This window comes from Schistocerca gregaria, chromosome 4 (genome assembly GCF_023897955.1).
Source record: "Schistocerca gregaria isolate iqSchGreg1 chromosome 4, iqSchGreg1.2, whole genome shotgun sequence".
Taxonomy (NCBI): Eukaryota; Metazoa; Arthropoda; class Insecta; order Orthoptera; family Acrididae; genus Schistocerca; species Schistocerca gregaria.
In genome coordinates, this window is record NC_064923.1 from 573,695,677 (window position 1) to 573,716,631 (window position 20,955).

Genomic DNA, 20,955 nt, shown 5'->3' on the forward strand with positions numbered 1-20,955 from the left:
TCCCTACGATTTGTAGACCTTTGTGAGAAGCGACACTTGTGAGAAAATGGAATGTGGCGACACTTGTGAGAAATCCAGGATTTCAGTCTGGAACCGTGCGACCGCTAGTTACGTTTAAGTAGTTCTAAGTTCTAGGGGACTGATGACCTCAGATGTTAAGTCGCATAGTGCTCAGACCCATTTTAACCCCTTACTGCATGATTTTTTTTATTTTTCTGAAAAAAATGTTACATGCTATGTTCGATGTTCTGATTTCACAAAAAATGCTTAAAAATTCTATATCTTATGTAGGGGCGGCTATTTTAGAATTAAGGGTTTGTGCCATATATGGGACAGCATGCAGTAACGACTAATACCATGTGAACCAGTTTTGGGAATGATGATGCACAATGTGGAAAATTCACAATAAGATACGTACATGAACTAGCAGAACTGTATTTATGTAAAAAAATTACACTTTCTATTCATTACAATACACATATTTTGAGAAAATAACACACATTGTTTCCATTTTTTCTCTATTCATTATGAAACTTGATGAAGCAATTTCTCTCCTTATTCAAGCACAATGTTGTACTGCGCTTCATATACGCTATATAGGATTTTCCCTTGCATTCTGGATACTTGCAATGACCACGGTTTTCCAGCGAGTTAGGCATGTGATGTATCCCATCCAGTCGCACCTGACGCTGTGGAAGATCTGCTGTAGGGCCTCTCTTCTTCTTGCAGTCAAGCTGTTTTTGTATTTCATTGCTTGGCCTACCACGTTTCTTGGATATGGATTTCCCAGTTTTACAGAGGGCCTCTGCAACTGCGACCTTGAAATCAACAAGGGACATGTAGTCCGTATTTCTTCTTCTCCATAACAGCCAGCTGTTCACACAAGCCAAGTCAACTAGATGAAAGAATATCTTCAAGTAACATTTCTTTGATCTGATTTGAATTCTATAATATCCTAGCATAGAATCTAATAGATCGACACCCCCATGTAGTTATTGTAGATCATCACAGAGTGTGGACAAGGTACCATTTTGTATTCTTTTTCCTCCCTGAAAAGCCTCTTGATCTCGCCTTCTGGTTTGCACCCACCGTAAGTTGACAAAGTGTTGACTACTTATTATCAAACCAGGAGACTACTGACAGTTGCACACCGTCTACCGTTGCTATCTTTTCCTCCATGCTGCTTCGACCATTCTTCTTCATTGCTGCCTCCTTAGGTGAAATGCAACCACGTACTCGATTGGACCGGACTGCATGTTGTGCCATATCCGTCACAGTATTATATTTTTCAGTATTATATATATTCTAATGAACAAATATATAAACTTACCTTTTATAACTGTCCACAGATGTCCTTTTTCCTCTGCAAATAATATAAACACTGAAATCAATCGTTTACTGTACCTGATTGCAACTGTTTGTGTGACCAAACTTGGACGTAAACAGCTAGCAACACAAAGCAAAGATTCATAACACGTAATTCCTTACTCTCCCAACAGATGGCATACACTAGTTGCACAGCTGCTCTTGACTGTGTGCCATTTCTGTCCCAACATGCAGTTTGGAAATATGTTCTCAGATATGAGATTGACAAAGAGAAAAGTGGTATGTTCCATATCTGGCACATTATGCGGTAAGGGGTTAAATCGGGATGTTGAAGGACCGGCACAGGGTGTGTCGCAAATGCTGCGCCACTACCTACTCGGCCACTACCTGATGCCACTTGGTGTGACTGAGCGCTCGGCTTGTGCTGGCCCGGGCAGCTGCCGAGGGAGCACTCCTCCAGTGCAGCCAGGTCACATTATTTCAGAATTTTTTTGGGCAACGAAGAGTAGCCTTACTCAAGTTAGAAATCGGAGCTGATTTTGCCCCCACTATATCATGTCAACCATTAGTTGCAGCACACTTATGCGTAAGGCGTTTTTCATTGGAATTTTTGTTCTGCTTAATCTTAAATAGGGCATAATTTTCGCTCAACCTCATACTTAGCGATGTATTTTACAGTAACTATAGAAACCGAAAATGTTTTCCTTCTTTCAACCCCTCACCCAAAATTTGATATGATAGGAGTGGCAACCTTTCACCATATATTAAGCGGAGCCAGCTAAGGAATTTGGTTCTTAGTAGAAACTTTTCTTTCTCAATTTTCCCGTACCACGCAGGGAAGTGTAGTCAGGTCTAATGTGAGTCCTGCTAGCAATTAGCGTTAAGAAATGCAGTTTATGTATTGAAACAAGATGTATTCATCGTCCACTCAAACAGACATTGTTTCTAAAATTCTCTACACAAAATGCTGATTGTGATTGTTAGAAAAGCTATGACTTTCCAGACTTCATTAGCGAATCGTTTACAATTTGCAAGAGACATTTAGCCGACTTCGTGTCGTTTCCAGGGAACACCACGAGGAGGTAGTGTCTCTTAGTACCCCATTATATTTATTTACAATATTTACAGGATGATTATTTCACAATTTTTACAAAGGACGATCGGTGTGAATTGAACCCTTTTTGAATATTTACATGTGTTGCTGTAGCTTCAGCCATTTCCTTTTCATTGCAATTTCTGTGCGTAGGCCACGTAAGTAAGAAATGATTTTGTATTGCCGCCAACTTGGAGTTTTGTAAGGGCCTTAGAAACTATCTCCCCTGTCGTAATTGAGGACTTCTTTCTTCTTTTCCCACCTAGATTTAAAACTAGTCGGTCAAATTGGTGCCCATGATATTCTGCATCTTCTCTGAGAATTTTTACTAAGGAGTAAAAATTTGGATGAATCTTCGAAATTAATGCATTTGTCCTCCGATTCCATTTTTCTGAAACATTGTTGGTGCGGTGACGCCGTCCTGCGCACTTCCATATATCTCTTGGCATGTCTTCATTATCCAGCCATTGTTCAACAAAATAGTCGTAAAAATCCTGCAGTTTTTCATTATCTGTCGTGCTCTCCTGAATGCAGAGCCACCCATCATCTAACATGTCCAGGGGAATGTGAATCAAAGCGGAACACAATCTTATGTGAAAACGAATTTCTTCGTTTTCATTGTAGGCAGCAACAAGGCCGCAAATCTGCATTTGCCTCCACATGCACTGATTGAAATGGTAGTTGCAGCCATTAATCTTTGCATCAGGAAACAAATGTATTATGTTGCTCGTAACAGTTGTGAAAAAGTGATCGTACGTTTCTCGCTTTTTATTGGGGAGCAAGGCGTACACGGTTGGAACTGTGCTTGTTTCCTCCTCAGAATCAGAAATATCGGCATGAACAATAAATAACTGTCCAAACTGCTTGCTGGAGCTTTTGAACGTTCCATCGACAAATAACGAATTGCATTCTGTGAAACGGGATTCTCCCCTTTCGCTAGCGAACACGAATATCCCATCATTTGCAACTAAAGATTTGCTCCCATCATTCATTAGCAAATGATGTTCTTGCATAAATATTCCTGCAGCATCGGTCAGATCTTGTGCAGATCGCATGCTTTTTGCCTGATGCGTTGCAGCGATCGTTTTGCACTCCTGTGTGACGGCAGTGATGTGACGATGCAGTACTGAACTGCGGTGCGCTACCTGTTTGGTGTCCCTGTAGATCCCCGCTGCCTGTTCGTCCGGGTCTCCTCACGAATGTCGCTCCTCACAACTGTCGCTCCTCACAAGTGTAGCAACCCCGTTCCCTACGGCGACAGTGACCTGGTTGAGTCTACAAAGAGCGCCCACTGTCTTGTAAGTACTCCCCACCTCACACAAGCTCCCAGCTTCCGAGGCGACGCGCCTCCTGGCAAGAAGTGTTACAGCCTCACCTCCTGCTGTCGTCATGCAGCCTTGCAAAATGCGAAACGAATAAAACGAGCGGCCTGCCGGGCAAGGCTTTCGCTCCTGTAAACAAGTCGTCCCCCCTCTTCGTGTGTGTGTGTGTGTGAGTACCACGCAGTTTGCCTCGTGCATGGCTCGCTAGGACGTGAATCCAGTTGCCTTGTTCCATTTTCCTTGAAATACGCTAAGAAAGTGCCGAGAAGCTGCAAATAAATAATTCCAGTTTACAACTGAAGAAAATAAAGTGGATAGTCAGTATGAATTAAATCGATGAATGCAGGTCAGAAATTCGTATATTAGCGTAAAGAATATGTGTTGCTGTGGTCTTCAGTCCGAACACTGGTTTGATGCAGCTCTCCACACGAGGCTATCGTGGGCAAGTTTATTCACCTCAGCGGTTGTCATGCACTTCAGCCTGCTTACCGTAGTCATACCTCTTTCTTCCCTCACAATCACCCCCCCCCCCCACCCCCCGAAACACCTCTCCACAGCCGACCGTTGTGACCGAGCGGTTCTAGGCGCTTCAGTCTAGAACCGGGCGACTACTACGGTCGCAGGTTCGAATCCTGCTTCGGGCATGGATGTGTGTGATGTCCTTAGGTTAGTTAGGTTTAAGTAGATCTAAGTTCTAGCGGACTGATGACCTCAGATGTTAAGTCCCATAGTGCTCAGAGCCATTTGAACCATTTGAACCTCTCCACATACACAGACTTTCCTTTATTACCTAATTAACTCTTCCCTGGTGCAGGAGGATATATTTCATCAATCGAGCCCTTCCTTTACTAAATTTATGACATCAATTTCCTGTCTCTCCAGTGCGATTCAGTACTTTATTATGTACTTCACCCACTCATCTAATCTTCAGCATTCTGCCGTTGCTTCACATGTCAAAAACTTCTATTCTCTCCTTGTCTCTTCTGATTATCGTCCACATATCACACCCATGTAAGGGTGCACTCCATCAAACACTTCCAGAAAAGGCTTCCTAACACTTAAACTTATGTTAGATGTTAAAATATCTTTTTTTGTAAGAGTGTTCCTTGCTGTCGCTAATGTGCATTGTATATGCTCTCTACTTGGGCCATTGTCAATTATTTTGCTGGCAAAATAACAATGCCGTTTGGCCTCAATATTCTGGAAGAAACTTGTCTGATCGGGTTGGACACACACACACACACACACACACACACACACACACACACACACACACACACACAAACAAACAAACAAACAAACAAACACACACACACACACACACACACACACACACACACACACACACATACAAAAACTATAGGATATTATGGTACAAGGGACGTTTGAAAAATCCGTGCACAGTGTGAGAGATGGAAACACCGGCGCGTATCGAGGTCATGTTTAGTTAGTAGCATCTTTGGAAAGAACGCTCACCAAGTTTCAGCCATATTGGTCTATTTCTTTGTGTTTGGCATTCGTGTGAATCAAGGAATTCGAATGATTGGCAAAAAATGGACGAAAAAGAATTTCGTGTGGGGATTAAACATTACTTTATGAAAGGCAAAACGCCTCAGGAGACTAAGGAGAAGCTTGATAAACATTGTGGTGACTCTGCACCTTCAATTAGAACAGTTTATAAGTGGTGTCAAAATTTTCGGAGTGGTCTTATGAGCACAAGTGATGCTGAACATCCGGTGGAGGTTATGACTCCTGAAATCATTGATAAAATCCGTGATATGGTGATGCATGACAGAAGAGTTAAGGTGCTTGAGATTGCTAGTGCTGTGGGCATCTCGAATGAATGGATGGGTACATAATATTTTGCATAAACATTTGGACATGAGAACGCTATCCGCAAGAAGGGTTCTGTAATTGCTCACACTTGACCAAAAAAGGAATTGTGTGAAATGTTGCAAGGATGGTTTGCAGCTGTACAGGAAGAATCCGCAGGATTTTAAGAGTCGTTTCGTCACTGTGGATGAAGCATGGATATCTTACTATACTCATGAGACCTAACAGCAATCTAAACAATGGGTTACCAAGGGAGAATCTGTACCAAAAAGGCGAAGATCATTCCTTCGGCCGGAAAGGTTACAGCGACTGTCTTTTGGGAGACTAAAGAGAAGCTTGATAAACATTGTGGTGACTCTGCACCTTCGATTAGAACAGTTCATAAGTGGTGTCAAAATTTTCGGAGTGGCCTTATGAGCACAAGTGATGCTGAACATCCGGTGGAGGTTATGACTCCGGAAATCATTGATAAAATACGTGGTATGGTGATGCATGACAGAAGAGTTAAGGTGCTTGAGATTGCTAGTGCTGTGGGCATCTCGAATGAATGGATGGGTAAATAATATTTTGCATAAACATTTGGACATGAGAACGCTATCCGCAAGAAGGGTTCTGTGATTGCTCACACTTGACCAAAAAAGGAATTGTGTGAAATGTTGCAAGGATGGTTTGCAGCTGTACAGGAAGAATCCGCAGGATTTTAAGAGTCGTTTCGTCACTGTGGATGAAGCATGGATACATTACTATACTCATGAGACCTAACAGCAATCTAAACAATGGGTTACCAAAGGAGAATCTGTAGCAAAAAGGCGAAGATCATTCCTTCGGCCAGAAAGGTTACAGCGACTGTCTTTTGGGATTCGCAAGGGATAATCTTCATCAACTATCTGGAAAAGGGTTAAACTATTACAGATACAAACTATTCATCGTTATTGGACCGCCTGAAAACCGAGCTGCAAGAAACACGCCGGCGATTGGGCCACAAAAAAGTCATTTTCCATCACGACAATGCGCCAGCACACACCTTTGCAGTTGTGGTCGCAAAATAATTGGAAATAGGATTCCAACTCGTTTCACATCCAGAATGAGATTTTCACTCTGCAGCGGAGTGTGCGCTGATATGAAACTTCCTGGCAGATTAAAACTGTGTGCCCGACCGAGACTCGAACTGGCAGAAGTAAAGCTGTGAGTACCGGACGTGAGTCGTGCTTCGGTAGCTCAGTTGGTAGAGCACTTGCCCGCGAAAGGCAAAGGTCCCGAGTTCGAGTCTCGGTCGGGCACACAGTTTTAATCTGCCAGGAAGTTTCGTTTCACATCCCCCATATTCTCCAGACTTGGCTCCCTCAGACATTTGTTCCCCAATTTCAAGAAATGACTGGCAGGACAAAGATTTTATTCAAACAAGGAGGTGATTGCAGCAACTAATAGCTATTTTGCAGACTTGGACAATTCCTATTATTCGGAAGGGATCAACAAATTAGAACGGCATTGGCCGAAGTGAATAAGTCTATAAAGAGACTATGTCGAAAAATAAAAAAAGGTTTACCGCAAATACGTAAGTAGTTTTTATTTTTGCACGGATTTTTCAAACGCCTCTCGTACACTTTGAGCGTGGGAATTCAGTTTCTCCATGAGCATCGTTGGTGCATGTGAATGTGCTGCTATATGTGTCCCTACCGCATCCCACACTTGCTCGATAGGATTTCAGTTTGGGGATCGCTAGGCCAGTCCATTGACCAATATGCCCTCGTACTGAGAGCTCTTCCATCTGCGCGATTCGATGCGGTCGCGCATTGTAATCCATAAAAATTAAGTCAGGGCCGAATTCCTCCTGGAAAATATGCACATGGGTAGGAAAAAGTTTTGGAAATTTGAGATAAGTTCCTAAGGGACCAAACTGCTGAGGTCATCAGTCCCTAAGTTTACACACTACTTAATCTAACTTCAACTAACTTGCGCTAAGGACAACAAACAAACACACACACACACACACACACACACACACACACACACACACACACACCCGCGCGCGCCGCAGGGACTCGAACCTCTGAAGGGTGGAGTCCCGCGATCCGTGGTAAGGCGCCCGAGACCGCGCGGCTACCCCGCGCGGCCACACGGGTAGGGAAGGAGCAGAGTGTCAAAATAAGGCTCAGCAGTGAGTGTACGATGTTCAAAAGATCTGGAGCTCGGTGCGCCCATGCAGCATTATGCTTCCCCAGAGCGTGACACCTGGACCACAAAAATGATGATACTCGACAATGTTCCTGGGCACATTACATGTGGAGGTAGGTGGAGAGGTACGTCCGGGATTGTGGAATGTGATCATTTTGGTGGTCCAGGTGTCATGGTGTGGGGAGGTATACACACCTCACTTCTCAATGTGCTTGTGATGCTGTATTCCTTAGCCATGTGTGTTTTCCCAGGGGGTGAATTCGGGCCTGATTTCAGTTTCATTGTTATGATGAAAATGCACGACCGCATCAAACACCGCAGCTCGAAGAGCTCTTAGAACGAAAAGATATCCAGCGAACTGACTGGCCTGCCCATTCCGACGACTTAAATACCGCCGACCATGTGTGGCATACGAGGCGTGGTAAAAAAGTAACAGGATTTTTTTTTTAATTTCGCGGGCTTTATACATGAGATTTTAATTTTTTTCGTGCTCCTGTTGTTTATATGTATTTCCAACTGTTCTGAATACTTAGAAGACGTCGATCGCATCTCAAGTACTGACGACAATATAAAAGAAGTAAAGAAAATAGTTCTGGAAAATTGCCGTATCATCATTGGAGAGTTTGCTGATGGTGGTGAAATAACTTTTGGCTTATGCCAAGCATTATTTTCGGATGTTTTTGGCATTAAACGCGTAGCAGCAAAGTATGTTCCGAAACTGTTGAATTTCGACCGAAAACGACGTCGTGTAGACATCGCCCAGGAACTGCTGAATGAAGTCGACAACGATCCAGCACTTCTAAGCAAGGTTATAACAGGTGACGAATCATAGGTACATGAGTATGACGTTGAAACCAAGGCACAATTGTCCCAATGGAAACTTCCTGAAGAGCCAAGACCGAAAAAATTCGACAAGTTCGATCACATTCGAAGATTCTCCTCACTCTTATCCTCGATTTCATTGGTGTGGATCATGAGTTCCAGCCTTATGGTAGTTCGATCAATAAGGAATACTTCGCGGAAGTTATATTCCGTTTGCGTGAAGCAATCCGAAGAAAACGACCAGAATTGTGGCAAAACTGCTCTTGGGAACTGCATCACGATAAAGCTCCCGCTCACATCTCAATGTTTATTAGTGATTTTTTGGAAAAAAACGAAACTGTTATGTTCCTACAGCCACCGTATTCACCGCGCATGCTCCCAGTGAATTCTTTCTATTCTCGAAGCCGAAGAGAATCATGAAAGGACGTCGTTTTGCCACCATTGATGAGGTAAAAACGGAATCACTGACGGAGCTGGCCGCCATAACGAAAAGTGAGTTCCAGAAGTACTCCCAAGAGTTGAAAAAGCACTGGCACAAGTGTATTATACCCGAGTGGGATTACTTTGAAGAGGACGAAGTTGATGTTGGTGAATAAGTAAGGGTTCTTTAAGAAAAACGAAAATTCCCGTTGCTCTTTTATCATACCTTGTATGTCACGGAAATGTTTTCAGCATATCAATAAGCACCAATGACCATCCGCAGACATGGAGGAATGCAACGCCCTTCTGCAGGAACGCCTTACCACCCTTTTTGCCAGCATGAGAGAACGTTGTAAAAAGCATTCATTGCAATTCGTGGTGATGAGGTGCCCTATTAGGAACCATATTCTGCCTCTTGCAGTGTCCAGAGGACCATCATGAGTCGCAGTGACTTTAGTGTAATTATTGTCTTTGAACAAAGTGTCATTTCTTTTCGTCTCTTTGTGTATTTCTTTCAGTTATCTCCTGCACTTTGGGGAAGCAGTTCTTTCTACGTCTGGTCCAAGTTTCATCAAGCTGTGTTATTTGGCAGTTACACATTTTGCGAAAGTTATTTTTGCTCTTAAGTTTTGCACTGCATTGTATATTCATTGACTATTTTCTAAATCATTGATCGCCAAACTTCCTTGTGGGACAGCACTGCTGGCCTCATATGTACCGATCCTATTATCAATTGGTAACCCACATAAATTAGTATGTTATGAGTCCCAGAAGACTAGGTACACTAAAGTCTCATTGAGTTGGATGCCATCCCCAACCTACTGATCGTTAAAAGTCGACACTATTTGGAACAATTCATGTTAACTGTTCTCTGTTTTTGACTGCTGTCACCCTCAGCGACCCTAAAGTTGTGACACTGTAATTGCCTGACAAAGTGCCGTTGTGTTGTTTTAGTGAGCGGATGAGAATCTTAATTGGAAAATTCATATTTTGTATCTTCTAAAGCGACTAGGTTCAGTAGCTTTTGCAATCAGAATAATTGCCAAGTTTGAGGCTATAGAAATTAGTAAGCTAACATACTTTGTATACTTTCACTATCTAATGTCATATGGAGTAATATTTTGGGGCAACTCGACTTTTAGACAAAAAGTATTCACTGCTCCAAAGAAAGTGGTTAGAATAATGTGTGGGGTTCATCGTCACACATCTTGTAGGAATCTTTTTAAAAGTTTGGGAATTCTTGCAACAGCCTCACAATACATTTACTCACTAATGAAATTTGTTCTCAACAACATGGACCAGTTTAAAAACAACAGTGACATTCATGAGTATAATACCAGTAAAAAGAAAGACTTACACTATTCTTTACTCAACCTGTCTTTGGCACAGAAAGGAATAAAATATGCTGTTATAAAAATTTTCAACAAATTACCAGATGAAATAAAATGTCTGACAGACTGCAGTAATAGCTTCAAAAATAAGTTGAAGTCATATCTCCTTGACAACTTCTTCTATACCATAGCTGAATTCTTGAATAGCAATAAATAAATCTATAAATATAATATATGTATTTTGTGTCATTTAAGGGAATGGGGTAAATAACAGAAATATCAATCTTTAACTCTTTCATATGTGCATTTCTTGTGCACATGACACATTCCACATCATAATGGCTACTGTACTGTGAAATTGATCAATGGAACACGCAACCAACTAACTAACTAAGCAGACATTAAATGATAACAGTAACTGGGTTTACATTTAAATGCCTTGTGCAGCATGAGACACCATCACAAATGTTTATTAAATGTTTAGAATGTCATTTTTCAAAAATGGTTCAAATGGCTCTGAGCACTATGGGACTTAACATCTATGGTCATCAGTCTTCTAGAACTTAGAACTACTTAAACCTAACTAACCTAAGGACATCACACAACACCCAGCCATCACGAGGCAGAGAAAATCCCTGACCCCACCGGGAATTGAACCCGGGAACCCGGGCGTGGGAAGCAAGAACGCTACAGCATGACCACGAGATGCGGGCTGTCATTTTTCTTCTACTGATTGCACTGTATTACAACAGCATCAGTTTAATTCATATTCCTTACTACAGATACATACCTCATTTGAAGATAAATTGTGTCCACAACATCCATTCATGAATGACAACAAGGCAATGTTTTTAAGAGTAGTTTACGAAAAACAATCCGAGATGAGATTTATAAAGAACCAAAAGCCAATATAATATTTAATCTGTTCCATGATAAGTTCATATCAGTATTTGAAAATACCTTTCCAAATAAGCTAATCAGCAGGGATATTAAGCAGCCATGTAAAAAACCATGGATCACTAAGGAGATTAAAGTATCTTGTGAAAAGAAAAGGGAAATGTGTCTTTTGGCAAGAACAAGTAGAGACCCTGCAGTAGTTGCATACTACAAAAACTACTTGAAATTACTAAGAAAGGTTATTTAAAAAATCAAGAAATGTGCATGTAATGTCAGAAATCAGTATGTCTGACAACAGAATTAAGGCAGTATGGAGTGTAGTGAAGCAACAGACGGGACAAACCCACCACAGAAGAGAATAACATTACTATTGAATTGAATGGAAGGATTATAAATGACAAGTCACATGTAGCAATTGTATTTAATAATCATTTCTTAAACATTGTAGAAAGCACAGGGACCAACAGTTTAAGAGAAAGAACACAGCAATATTTGAAGAAGTTACTCTCAAAAAATTACATCATATGAACATCTACTTCTGAAATTAAGAGGGTCATACATTCTTTCAAGAATAAAAGCTCTTCTGGTTTTGATGGTGTTTCCAATAGAGTACTAAAAATTTGATCCCACGTAATCTATCTGGTATTGTCCAAAATATGTAATGCTTCACTAACTCAAGCCATTTTTCCAGAGAGACTAAAATATGCCATCGTTAAACCCCACTTTAAGAAAGGTGATAACAGAGACGTCAGTAACTACCGACCTATTTCACTGCTGACATCATTTTCCAAAATTTTTGAGAAGGTGATGTATTCAGGTTTCAGAAGGGTTGCTCTACTGAGAATGCCATTTACTTGTTTGCACACCTTAGCCAAGTGGTCTAAGGCGCTGCAGTCATGGACTGTGCGGCTGGTCCAGGCGGAGGTTCGAGTCCTCCCTCGGGCATGGGTGTGTGTGTTTGTCCTTAGGATAATTTAGGTTAAGTAGTGTGTCAGCTTAGGGACTGATGACTTTAGCAGTTAAATCCCATAAGAATTCACACACATTTGAACATTTTTTTTGTTTGCACACCAGATATTACAAGCATTAAATAAGAAAATAACACCAGTAGGTATTTTCTGTGACCTATACAAGGCATTTCATTGTGTGAATCACAGTATACTCCTAGATAAATTGAACTATTATGGTATTGATGGTATAGCCAACCAATGGATCATGCCGTATCTAACCAAAAGAATGCAGAAAGTTGTAGTTAGTAGTAATTCAACCAACAGAATCCAGTCATATGGGTTCCCCAAGGCTCAATCCTAAGTCCATTATTGTTCCTCATACATGTAAATGATCTACCGTCTAATGTACAACAAGCAAAATTAGTTCTTTTTGCTGATGGCACCAGTATTGGCATAACTCCCAGTATACATTCAGATATGGAAGAGATGGTGAACAAAGTTCTCAAAACTATCATTGACTGGTTTTCTGTGAATGGTCTGCCCTGAATTTCAAAAAGACACTTCATATTAAAATCTGCATCTCTAACGGTACTGCACCAGTGATAAGTTTAACTCATTGTGATCTCCTCAAGTCGGGTGACTAGGGCCTCCTGTCGAGTAGACTGTTCGCCAGGTGCAAGTCTTTGGATTTGATGCCACTTCGGCGACTTGCTCATCAATGGTGATGAAATGATGATTAGCGCAACACAACACTCTGTCCCTAAGTGGAGAAAATCTCCGACCCAGCCGGGCCCTTAGGATTGACATTCTGTCGCAGTGACCACTCAGCTACTGGGGGTGGACAACTCAGTGTGATGAAATGATATGTAGGGTGGAAACTTCAAAATTCGTAGGTGTCCACATTGATGAGAATTTAAATTGGAAGAAACACATTTTGGAACTCCTAAAACAACTTAGTTCAACCACATTTGCACTTAAAATCTTATCAAATTTTGGGGACAGAGAAATCACAAAGTTGACATATTTTGCTTATTTTCATTCTTTAAGGCCATACGGAATAAAGTTCTGGGGTAACTTATCTTTAAGAAAGAAGCTCTTCATTGCCCAAAAACATAATGTAAGAATAATATGTGGTGCTCACCTGCAATCATCTTGTAGACATCTGTTTAAGGAGTTGAGCATTCTGACTACTGCTTCACAGCATATTTATTCCCTCATGAAGTTTGTTGTTAATGATCCACTGCAGTTTAAAAGAAACAATGAGATACATAATTACAGTACTATAAGAAAAAATGACATTCATTACTCAACATTAAGGTTGTCTTTAGCACAGAAAGGGTTGACAAGGTTACATCAAAAATTCGTGACCACTTACCGAGTGATATAAAATGTCTAACAGACAACAAGGTAAAATTTGAAAATAAATTAAAAGGTTTCTCATTGACAACTCCTTCTATTCCACAGAAGAATTTCTATGTTTGTTTTGTGTAAAAGGTGCTGGGTAGGAATAGCTAACTTGATCTGTACATCTTGTTTTCATTTCGGGCAAAAAATATATGGTGATGTTTAGACTACAAATACATGAACAAATTAAACTGCAATATGAATGTGAAATGACTCGTTCCACATCGTGATGATTTATCATGCAAAATGATCCCTGGAACATGAAAGCAACTAACTAACCCACGTTACTCCTGTGCCAAAATGTATCCCATACCAGCTGACCAGTACAAGACTAACATGCCTGTGAAGTGTCAGTACTCGAAGACAAACAATGAAATATTCTCCTTTTGCTCTCATACTGTAATCCCACAGCAGCCGAATTCACCAGTGTCAATTAAAATTAAGCATATATCTCTGTAACTACTGTTGTTACTTATTGAGCAAGAAAACTACACTCTTTGGAAGCTGTTAATGAAGGTGACATTTTTGGATTCGGCTGTTAGTTACTGGCAGCAAATTATTGTGAAATGCGGCTGAGAACCGCGGGCCGCACGAATACTTGATTAGGGCCGTATGGGGCCCAGGGCCACAGCTTGACGGCCACTGTTTGAAAGGAACTGCGAATTGAACAACTGCTGGTTCTCGATCATGTATTGGGAAATCCAGTGTTCGGCAAGACACGTCATTACAATTTGTACATTTGCCCATTTGATACTGAAGTATTTCATCTTTGGATCTTGTGCTTTCTTTCCTCTGCTTATTGCCATTACCTTTGTTAACATATTTACACACATATTTCATGGAGTTGGAGTATGTTCATATGTGCATGAAACATTTTTGAGACAAGCAGATTACATGGCACCATCCACTGATTATCTCGCATTCTGGTTTTGGCAGTGGAACCACCATTTTTAGGATATCGTTTTCTGCATTTATCTTCTTCTGTTTATGTGTTTTGTAAATGTGGTCCTTATAATTTTCTCTCTGTCTACAATTGTCTTTATCCATACATGAGGAATTCATATCTAATCAACCACATGGTCCAGGATCAGTGTTCTTTGCTATTATGTTGTATAATTCTGCATCCTCTTCTGGATTAGGAAATTTATCTGTAATTACTTGATCAATTAATTCGGGCATTTATTTTCATGTAACAAAATCAAATTGTGTGAATGCGGCAATCCTCATTTCTGCCATTCAGTTGTATGCATACAGTACCTAAAGAATCAAAAAATATATTTTTGTTGAAATTTGTGAATCTCTTTTGTTTCTGTCAATAGACTCCAGCTGTTATATCATGACTTTTGATGGGAGCTTGTCCGTGAATTATATATATACCTTTGGCAATAACAAAGTTCAAGTGAATGTTAAGAGTAAATAGGATTATACTAGATTAGATCCAGTTTTCGTCCCATAGACCCAAAAATGATATGATTCTCGTGAATCTTTTGAATATAATACTCACTACCATGATCATTTGTCAGGAGATTGTTGAAATAGGAGAATACTTACAGTAAACAGGAACTTCTAATATTTACAAAATTAATACACTGTCAGGATGAAACATACTTATGCACTTTTAATAAATTTATCAAACACAAAGTACCTAATCTTGACTGTTCTGACCAAGTGCTTTCAAAACTGAAATCTAACAGACATTTTTGCCTAAGCTGGTCTAATAGCTCCTATTAAGATTGGGGTGGCCGTATTTTCTTACTTAGGTCATAGCATTTTGTGTTTACTCATGTATGTGTCGAGTTTCTAAGTAAGCTGATGGTAAATCACCAGTCTTCCAATATCATCATCTTTGCTGTCATTTCTTACCATTTCTCAAATTAATATGTCCTTTTGAACAGTTTCCTTTTGTTCTGTCACATACAGGATGTGCACTTAAAATCCGGATAAATGAAACTGTTTTTTTTTTTTTTTAAAGCAAAACTGCTAAAACAAAATACAAATGAAAATGAAAATCCTTTTACATATAAATAGTAATATCTTTCAAGAGTAACATTAATTGGAGTAGCCTTACCTTAAACCACAATGACTGCCTCCAGTCATGTCCATCACACACTCTTTAAAACAGTGCTGTCCATATTCGCAAATGTAGTTTCGATAGCAGTGCGTAGAGATGCAACATTAGGGTCCCTCATCTTTGACTAAGCTCCAAACATGGTAGATGAGGGAGTTCAAATTCAGGCTATTTGGTGCCCAGCACTGCTTTGATCAGAACATGTCAACGTTACCGAGAGCCAGTTTTGGACTACATGGCTCGTATGAGCCAATGCACCGTTCTGCTGAAAGACATATTGTCTCTCAGAGGCCACAGTTATCATCCACAGTTTCACAAAACTTGCAGATAAAATTCTTTTGTGACAGTTTGTCCCTTTTCAAAGAAATGTGGCAGCATGATATCACCCTCACTGGCCACAACACCAAGGACATGAACCCCAGACTTTTCCAAAGCATTATACTTGGCCACAATATTGTCAACAGTTTATCATGGGTACCCGAAGAATTGAACTATTTCAGTGGGTGAACGCCCAGTGCAGACTTTTCATAATCACAGCTCTTCGGTTGTATTCCACACTTGTCCATAACATCTAGGCCATTTTGAGTTTCTAACTGTTTACTAGATGCCTATGGCTATCAAGAATGCTAGTCATGACCTCCAGCAGAAATATGATATGATGTGAAATTAAAATTGAAATTTGTCTGGATTTAAGTGCTGCACTCTTTAAATACCATTCGTTCTGCCTCTACTTTTGCGTATATCAACTAAACACTGCTGAAGTACAGGGGTTGGACAAAAAACCAAAAACATGATGCATTATCATGTCTAATGCATTGTAAGAAACCCGCTGATATTCAAAACAGCTTCCAGTTGTCTCAGAATGGATAAATACAGTCCTGTATCCATGGGTGCCCACAGAAATTTTTCCAAAAGGCGGCGACATTTTGAAATTGCTGTTTACGTAATTGATTTGGTGAGTTTGAAAATATGTTGTGCCCAGGAACTAAATGTAACAAGAAGTACACAAAATTTATTGGGCCTCAGATGATTGACAGTGAAAAGCTTTCGTGCACCAGGAACCGAATTTGACAAGAAGTACACAAAATTTATTGTACCTCAAATGATTGATAGTTATCCAATTAGCTTTTATACTTTGTTATCTAATGATAAGCATATTCTTTTGTACATACAAATAACATTTATTTGTGTTAAGTGTTCAGCGATCCAAAATTTCTTGTTCATACGATTAAATCCAATGAGTTATGAAATAAAGCTAAAAATATTTACAAAAAAATATTTATAGTTTCATAATACGATATGAAACGAAAATTAAAAACCTGAAACAAGAAGTCCAGAACTAAAATAACACAATCCTTGGCTCTCCAGTTTGTCACATTATCGTGAACCTTGGCTGCTGAATTCATAGAGCTATGACTGCATGTGGCTCTGTGTTCTACTATATAGAGCTGACAAGATTCCAATTCCTGGAGAGGGCAACTGTTTTGCTTTCAAATGTCACTCTTTTTTCCTCTTCTAGTACATAAAAGTGAGTCCCCCCCGACTGGAGCATTTTGATTACTAGATTAAATACAGATGGCTGTTTCTTCATGGGTGTCAACTGCAGTAGCTCTCCTGTACTTGGAATTCACAAGCCATCACGGGTCTTCTTTGTCCACAGACAAATCGTAAAGTACTATTGAGATTAAATTGTGCAGCAAGAGGAGGGGGGATGGATGAAGTCATGTATACTGGTGCCAAGCTTGTGTTGTAATGATGATACATATTTCAGAGTTTTGGATCTGTCACTTTTCAGTTTGAAGAGGTCTGTATGAGGAAGAGACAGAGAAAAAATTGGCAGCACTATTTCAGGACTGTTCCTTAAAAGTTTGCATCCACCTTGACTACGGAGCATTGTCAAAACTGCCACAGCACAAAAGAATCGACATAATTTCTTGTGAATGGTGTGGGTGGAGAGGGGGGGGAGGAGGGGGGGGGGACAAGACAGGTAGCTGTTGTTAAAGACTCAATATGTCCCATCTCAACAGTAGTGTTGCTGATACTAATTTCTAGAAATTGAATTAAAAGCCTGTACCCAGATCCAAAGAGATTCAAAGGGACAAGTGCCCCTCTTGCACTTGCAACCCACCCCATGCCCTTCTGGAAATCTACACCTGTATGATTTTCAAGAGAATTTTGCTGCAAAACGCAAAGGTCCTGATTTTGTCTCGGTGCGGCACATGGTTTTAATCTGATAGGAAGTTTCACATCAGGGCACATTCCATTGCAAAGTGAAAATTTCATTCTGGAAACATACCGGAGGCTATGGCTATATCCTTTCTTCCAGGAGTTTTGCAGGAGAACTTCTGTGAAGTGTGGAAGATAGGCAATAAGGTACTGGGAGAAGTGAAGCTGGGCGTACAGGTCATGAGTCACGCATGGGTAGCTCACTTGGTAGAGCAATTTCTCGTGAAAGGCAGAGGTCCTGAATTATGGAAACATCCATGATATGAGCACCGACAATTGGTCCAAATTCGAATTCACTTAGCTTCAACATAATGCACTCACAACTACATATAACTCTGTTCTGACCATGACTGACACTATAGAGGACATTGCACAGATGCTTTTCTTGGTCCGCTAGAACAGTGCAACATACAGCGTGACTAGCATCTGCATTTATGTTCAAGCATGCATTTCTAGTTGTGTTTCCATATTTTTGCCCAACCCTCGTATGTGACAGGATCTGGTAACCCATATTGTCTATAATCATTATGATGTATTTATAAAATTGTTTGAAGTTATTTTTCTCTTTGTCTCTGGACCTGCATTTGGCACCACTTTTTCAAGTTATAATGCTGACTGTTTTCTCCTCTTATAAAAATTAAAGAATATTGAAGGGCATTGTAAGAATGGTGCATTTCTGTGATACATTGTAATCCTCTTCTTCATTAAATAATTATATAATGACTAGTGCATGCACTGTCCACAATTGCAATACAATTTCATTGACTGGAGGTGCACTGTATTGACATTTGTGTTTTTCAACTCGTCTTTTCTCAGATCGAATCACAACTATATACTCATTGGATTCCATCTGATTCAGTATTGTTTTCAATAGAATATGTGAACCAATTGATTATATTTATGTAAAAACCTCTTCAATTTTTCATTTATTTCCCGTTGCAAACCATTATATTTGTATGATATCAATTGACTTCTGTTTGTCCATTGCCAAAAATTTATAAGATTAGTTTTCAGTGTTAAGAGTGATCCATTTGATAGAAGAAGATTTGCCCTTTAATTAGAATCGCAGAACTAAGTTGATGTTCTTCGCTGCTCATGATGTCATTTAAAAGCATGCATTGTATGGTTTCATATTTTGTTGAGATGTTTTAAGTCCAGAGTTTCTCAAGTCACATAATGAAATAATTCTGATGGAGGCATTTCCAGTGGTGCTAAGTGAATTTTTCCACTAATGCAACACATTCTTGTTGTTTCTCTACTGAATTTCTGGGCACCACAAGACTCACACATTTGATCTGTTTTGCCAGTGACAAAATTTTTGTGCTTTTTGTACTCTGAAGTAGTATTGTAATGGACTGTTTCAGCTACCCAGCAGTTATATACCCTTCCGAGCTGAAATGTATGACATTTAAGAATGTCCTGGAACACATTGGAAAATTCTAAAATGCTCAGGAACATTCTCAAACCTTCCATAACATTTTAAAAACTGTCATATTTTCAATCATTCTGTAACATTTTCAAACAATCTGGAATATTCTACAACATTCTTGAAAATTCAAGAAGGAACATCCTTCTAACCAGTCTTGTCGCTATAGCACTCTATTCTGAGATGCTTCACCTACATCCCTTATGAAGTCCATCGGTATGCTGCACTCTTCTGACATCCATGTCTTCTAATCCATTCCCTGCAGTTCCAGCTAAAACCTTTTTGATGGATGAGAGATGAAGGACTACTAAACCATGTAACTCCCATGGGTGTGTGGGGGTGGGTTGCATAGTTACAGTGGCATACATGGATGAACGATGCTTATTATGTATTGATAAATTTGGCATGTTTAGTGTCATTGTAAAATGACCAGTATATACCTAAACACCTAAGTAAATATGCCAGAGTCTAAGAACATGTAAGATGCAGCTTTCATTTAATGTTTATTATGCCAAAGACCTATTAGATGCCTTTTGTATCATCACCCAGAGTTTAAGTTTTGTGTGTGTATTAGCATGTACTTTAAATAATTAAAATACATCAAATTAATTAAAAATTCTCAAACTGAATGAATTACATCTTTTATGAATACTACCTAACTTGTCAATTACAAAGTGTGACAGTTTTTAACACAGAATTCATTTGAAAGTGTAACTTATTTTGTGACACTCTTAGTGGAACACCAGCAACATTCAGCTGTACAGCTTATCAAGAATTTTTCTCTCTGTATAGTGTCCTATAGAAAAGTTTACCCCTCACAGATCTGGATTTTAATTCATTACATTTGCTTTCTATCCATTTTTCAGGTCATGAGGTTCATCTGGAAGACATTGGAATAATAAGCTCTGACAGTGAAGAAGACAAGTTACCATTCATGGTGGCCTTCCTGAAAGCATCAGGCAATCGAGATGTGCACACACGTTCTGCTCGACAGGCCCTGGGTCGAAAGCGGAAGTCGGAGAACAGCCATGTACAGAGCAATCCATTTACAGGTGCGAAAGTTAATATCTGACTCCCTCTGACTTCTAAAAGTAGACTAATAATTATACACTCTCTGACAAAAAAATTAAGCACCTAGAAAAAGAGAGTAGGTAGAAAAATTAAACCTCATGAAGATGTTATGTGGATTTAGTTCACTGATTACAGAATCATGTTAGATAAACAGTGAAATTTGCAGTGCACACACACACACTGCTGTTCTCCCATCAGTAGGATATTGCATATAGACTTGGATATATTCACTGATTTGTTGTCATATAGCCATTATGTCCTTTACTGAGGTAAGTTTGTCTGCAACTGCTATTAAGAACAATATACACAAAATGAAATTTAATAAGAAGAGCCAACTCTTTAACTTATATTATTTTTGACAATATTCAGGACTTTTCAAAACAGTGCACAACAATTCAGGACACGGGAGAATTACCATCAATATAGGATTAATAATAATTTATCTTCGCATAATCTACATCGCTGGTGAGAGGTTAACAGCAGTATTGCATATACAATTTTAATGTAAATATAAACACAGATTTCATTCATTTTGCATTGGAGATAGTGGTACAGACTCACTGGTACTTGTGTAATACTTTTTAGTGGTGG

General features: G+C 39.7%; 1 protein-coding gene and 1 non-coding gene across 2 annotated transcripts in view; both read left to right on the forward strand.

The window, feature by feature from the left end:
• Positions 1-20,955, forward strand: part of LOC126267165 (protein 60A-like) — a 156,422-nt gene that overhangs the window by 122,440 nt on the left and 13,027 nt on the right. Inside the window, exon 4 of the mRNA XM_049972123.1 lies at positions 20,160-20,345. Coding sequence (XP_049828080.1) covers positions 20,160-20,345 — 186 coding nt within the window. The remainder of the gene's footprint in view (positions 1-20,159; positions 20,346-20,955) is intronic.
• On the forward strand, positions 6,781-6,855 carry Trnas-cga (transfer RNA serine (anticodon CGA)). The gene has a single exon. It is a non-coding gene; the product is annotated as a tRNA-Ser (tRNA).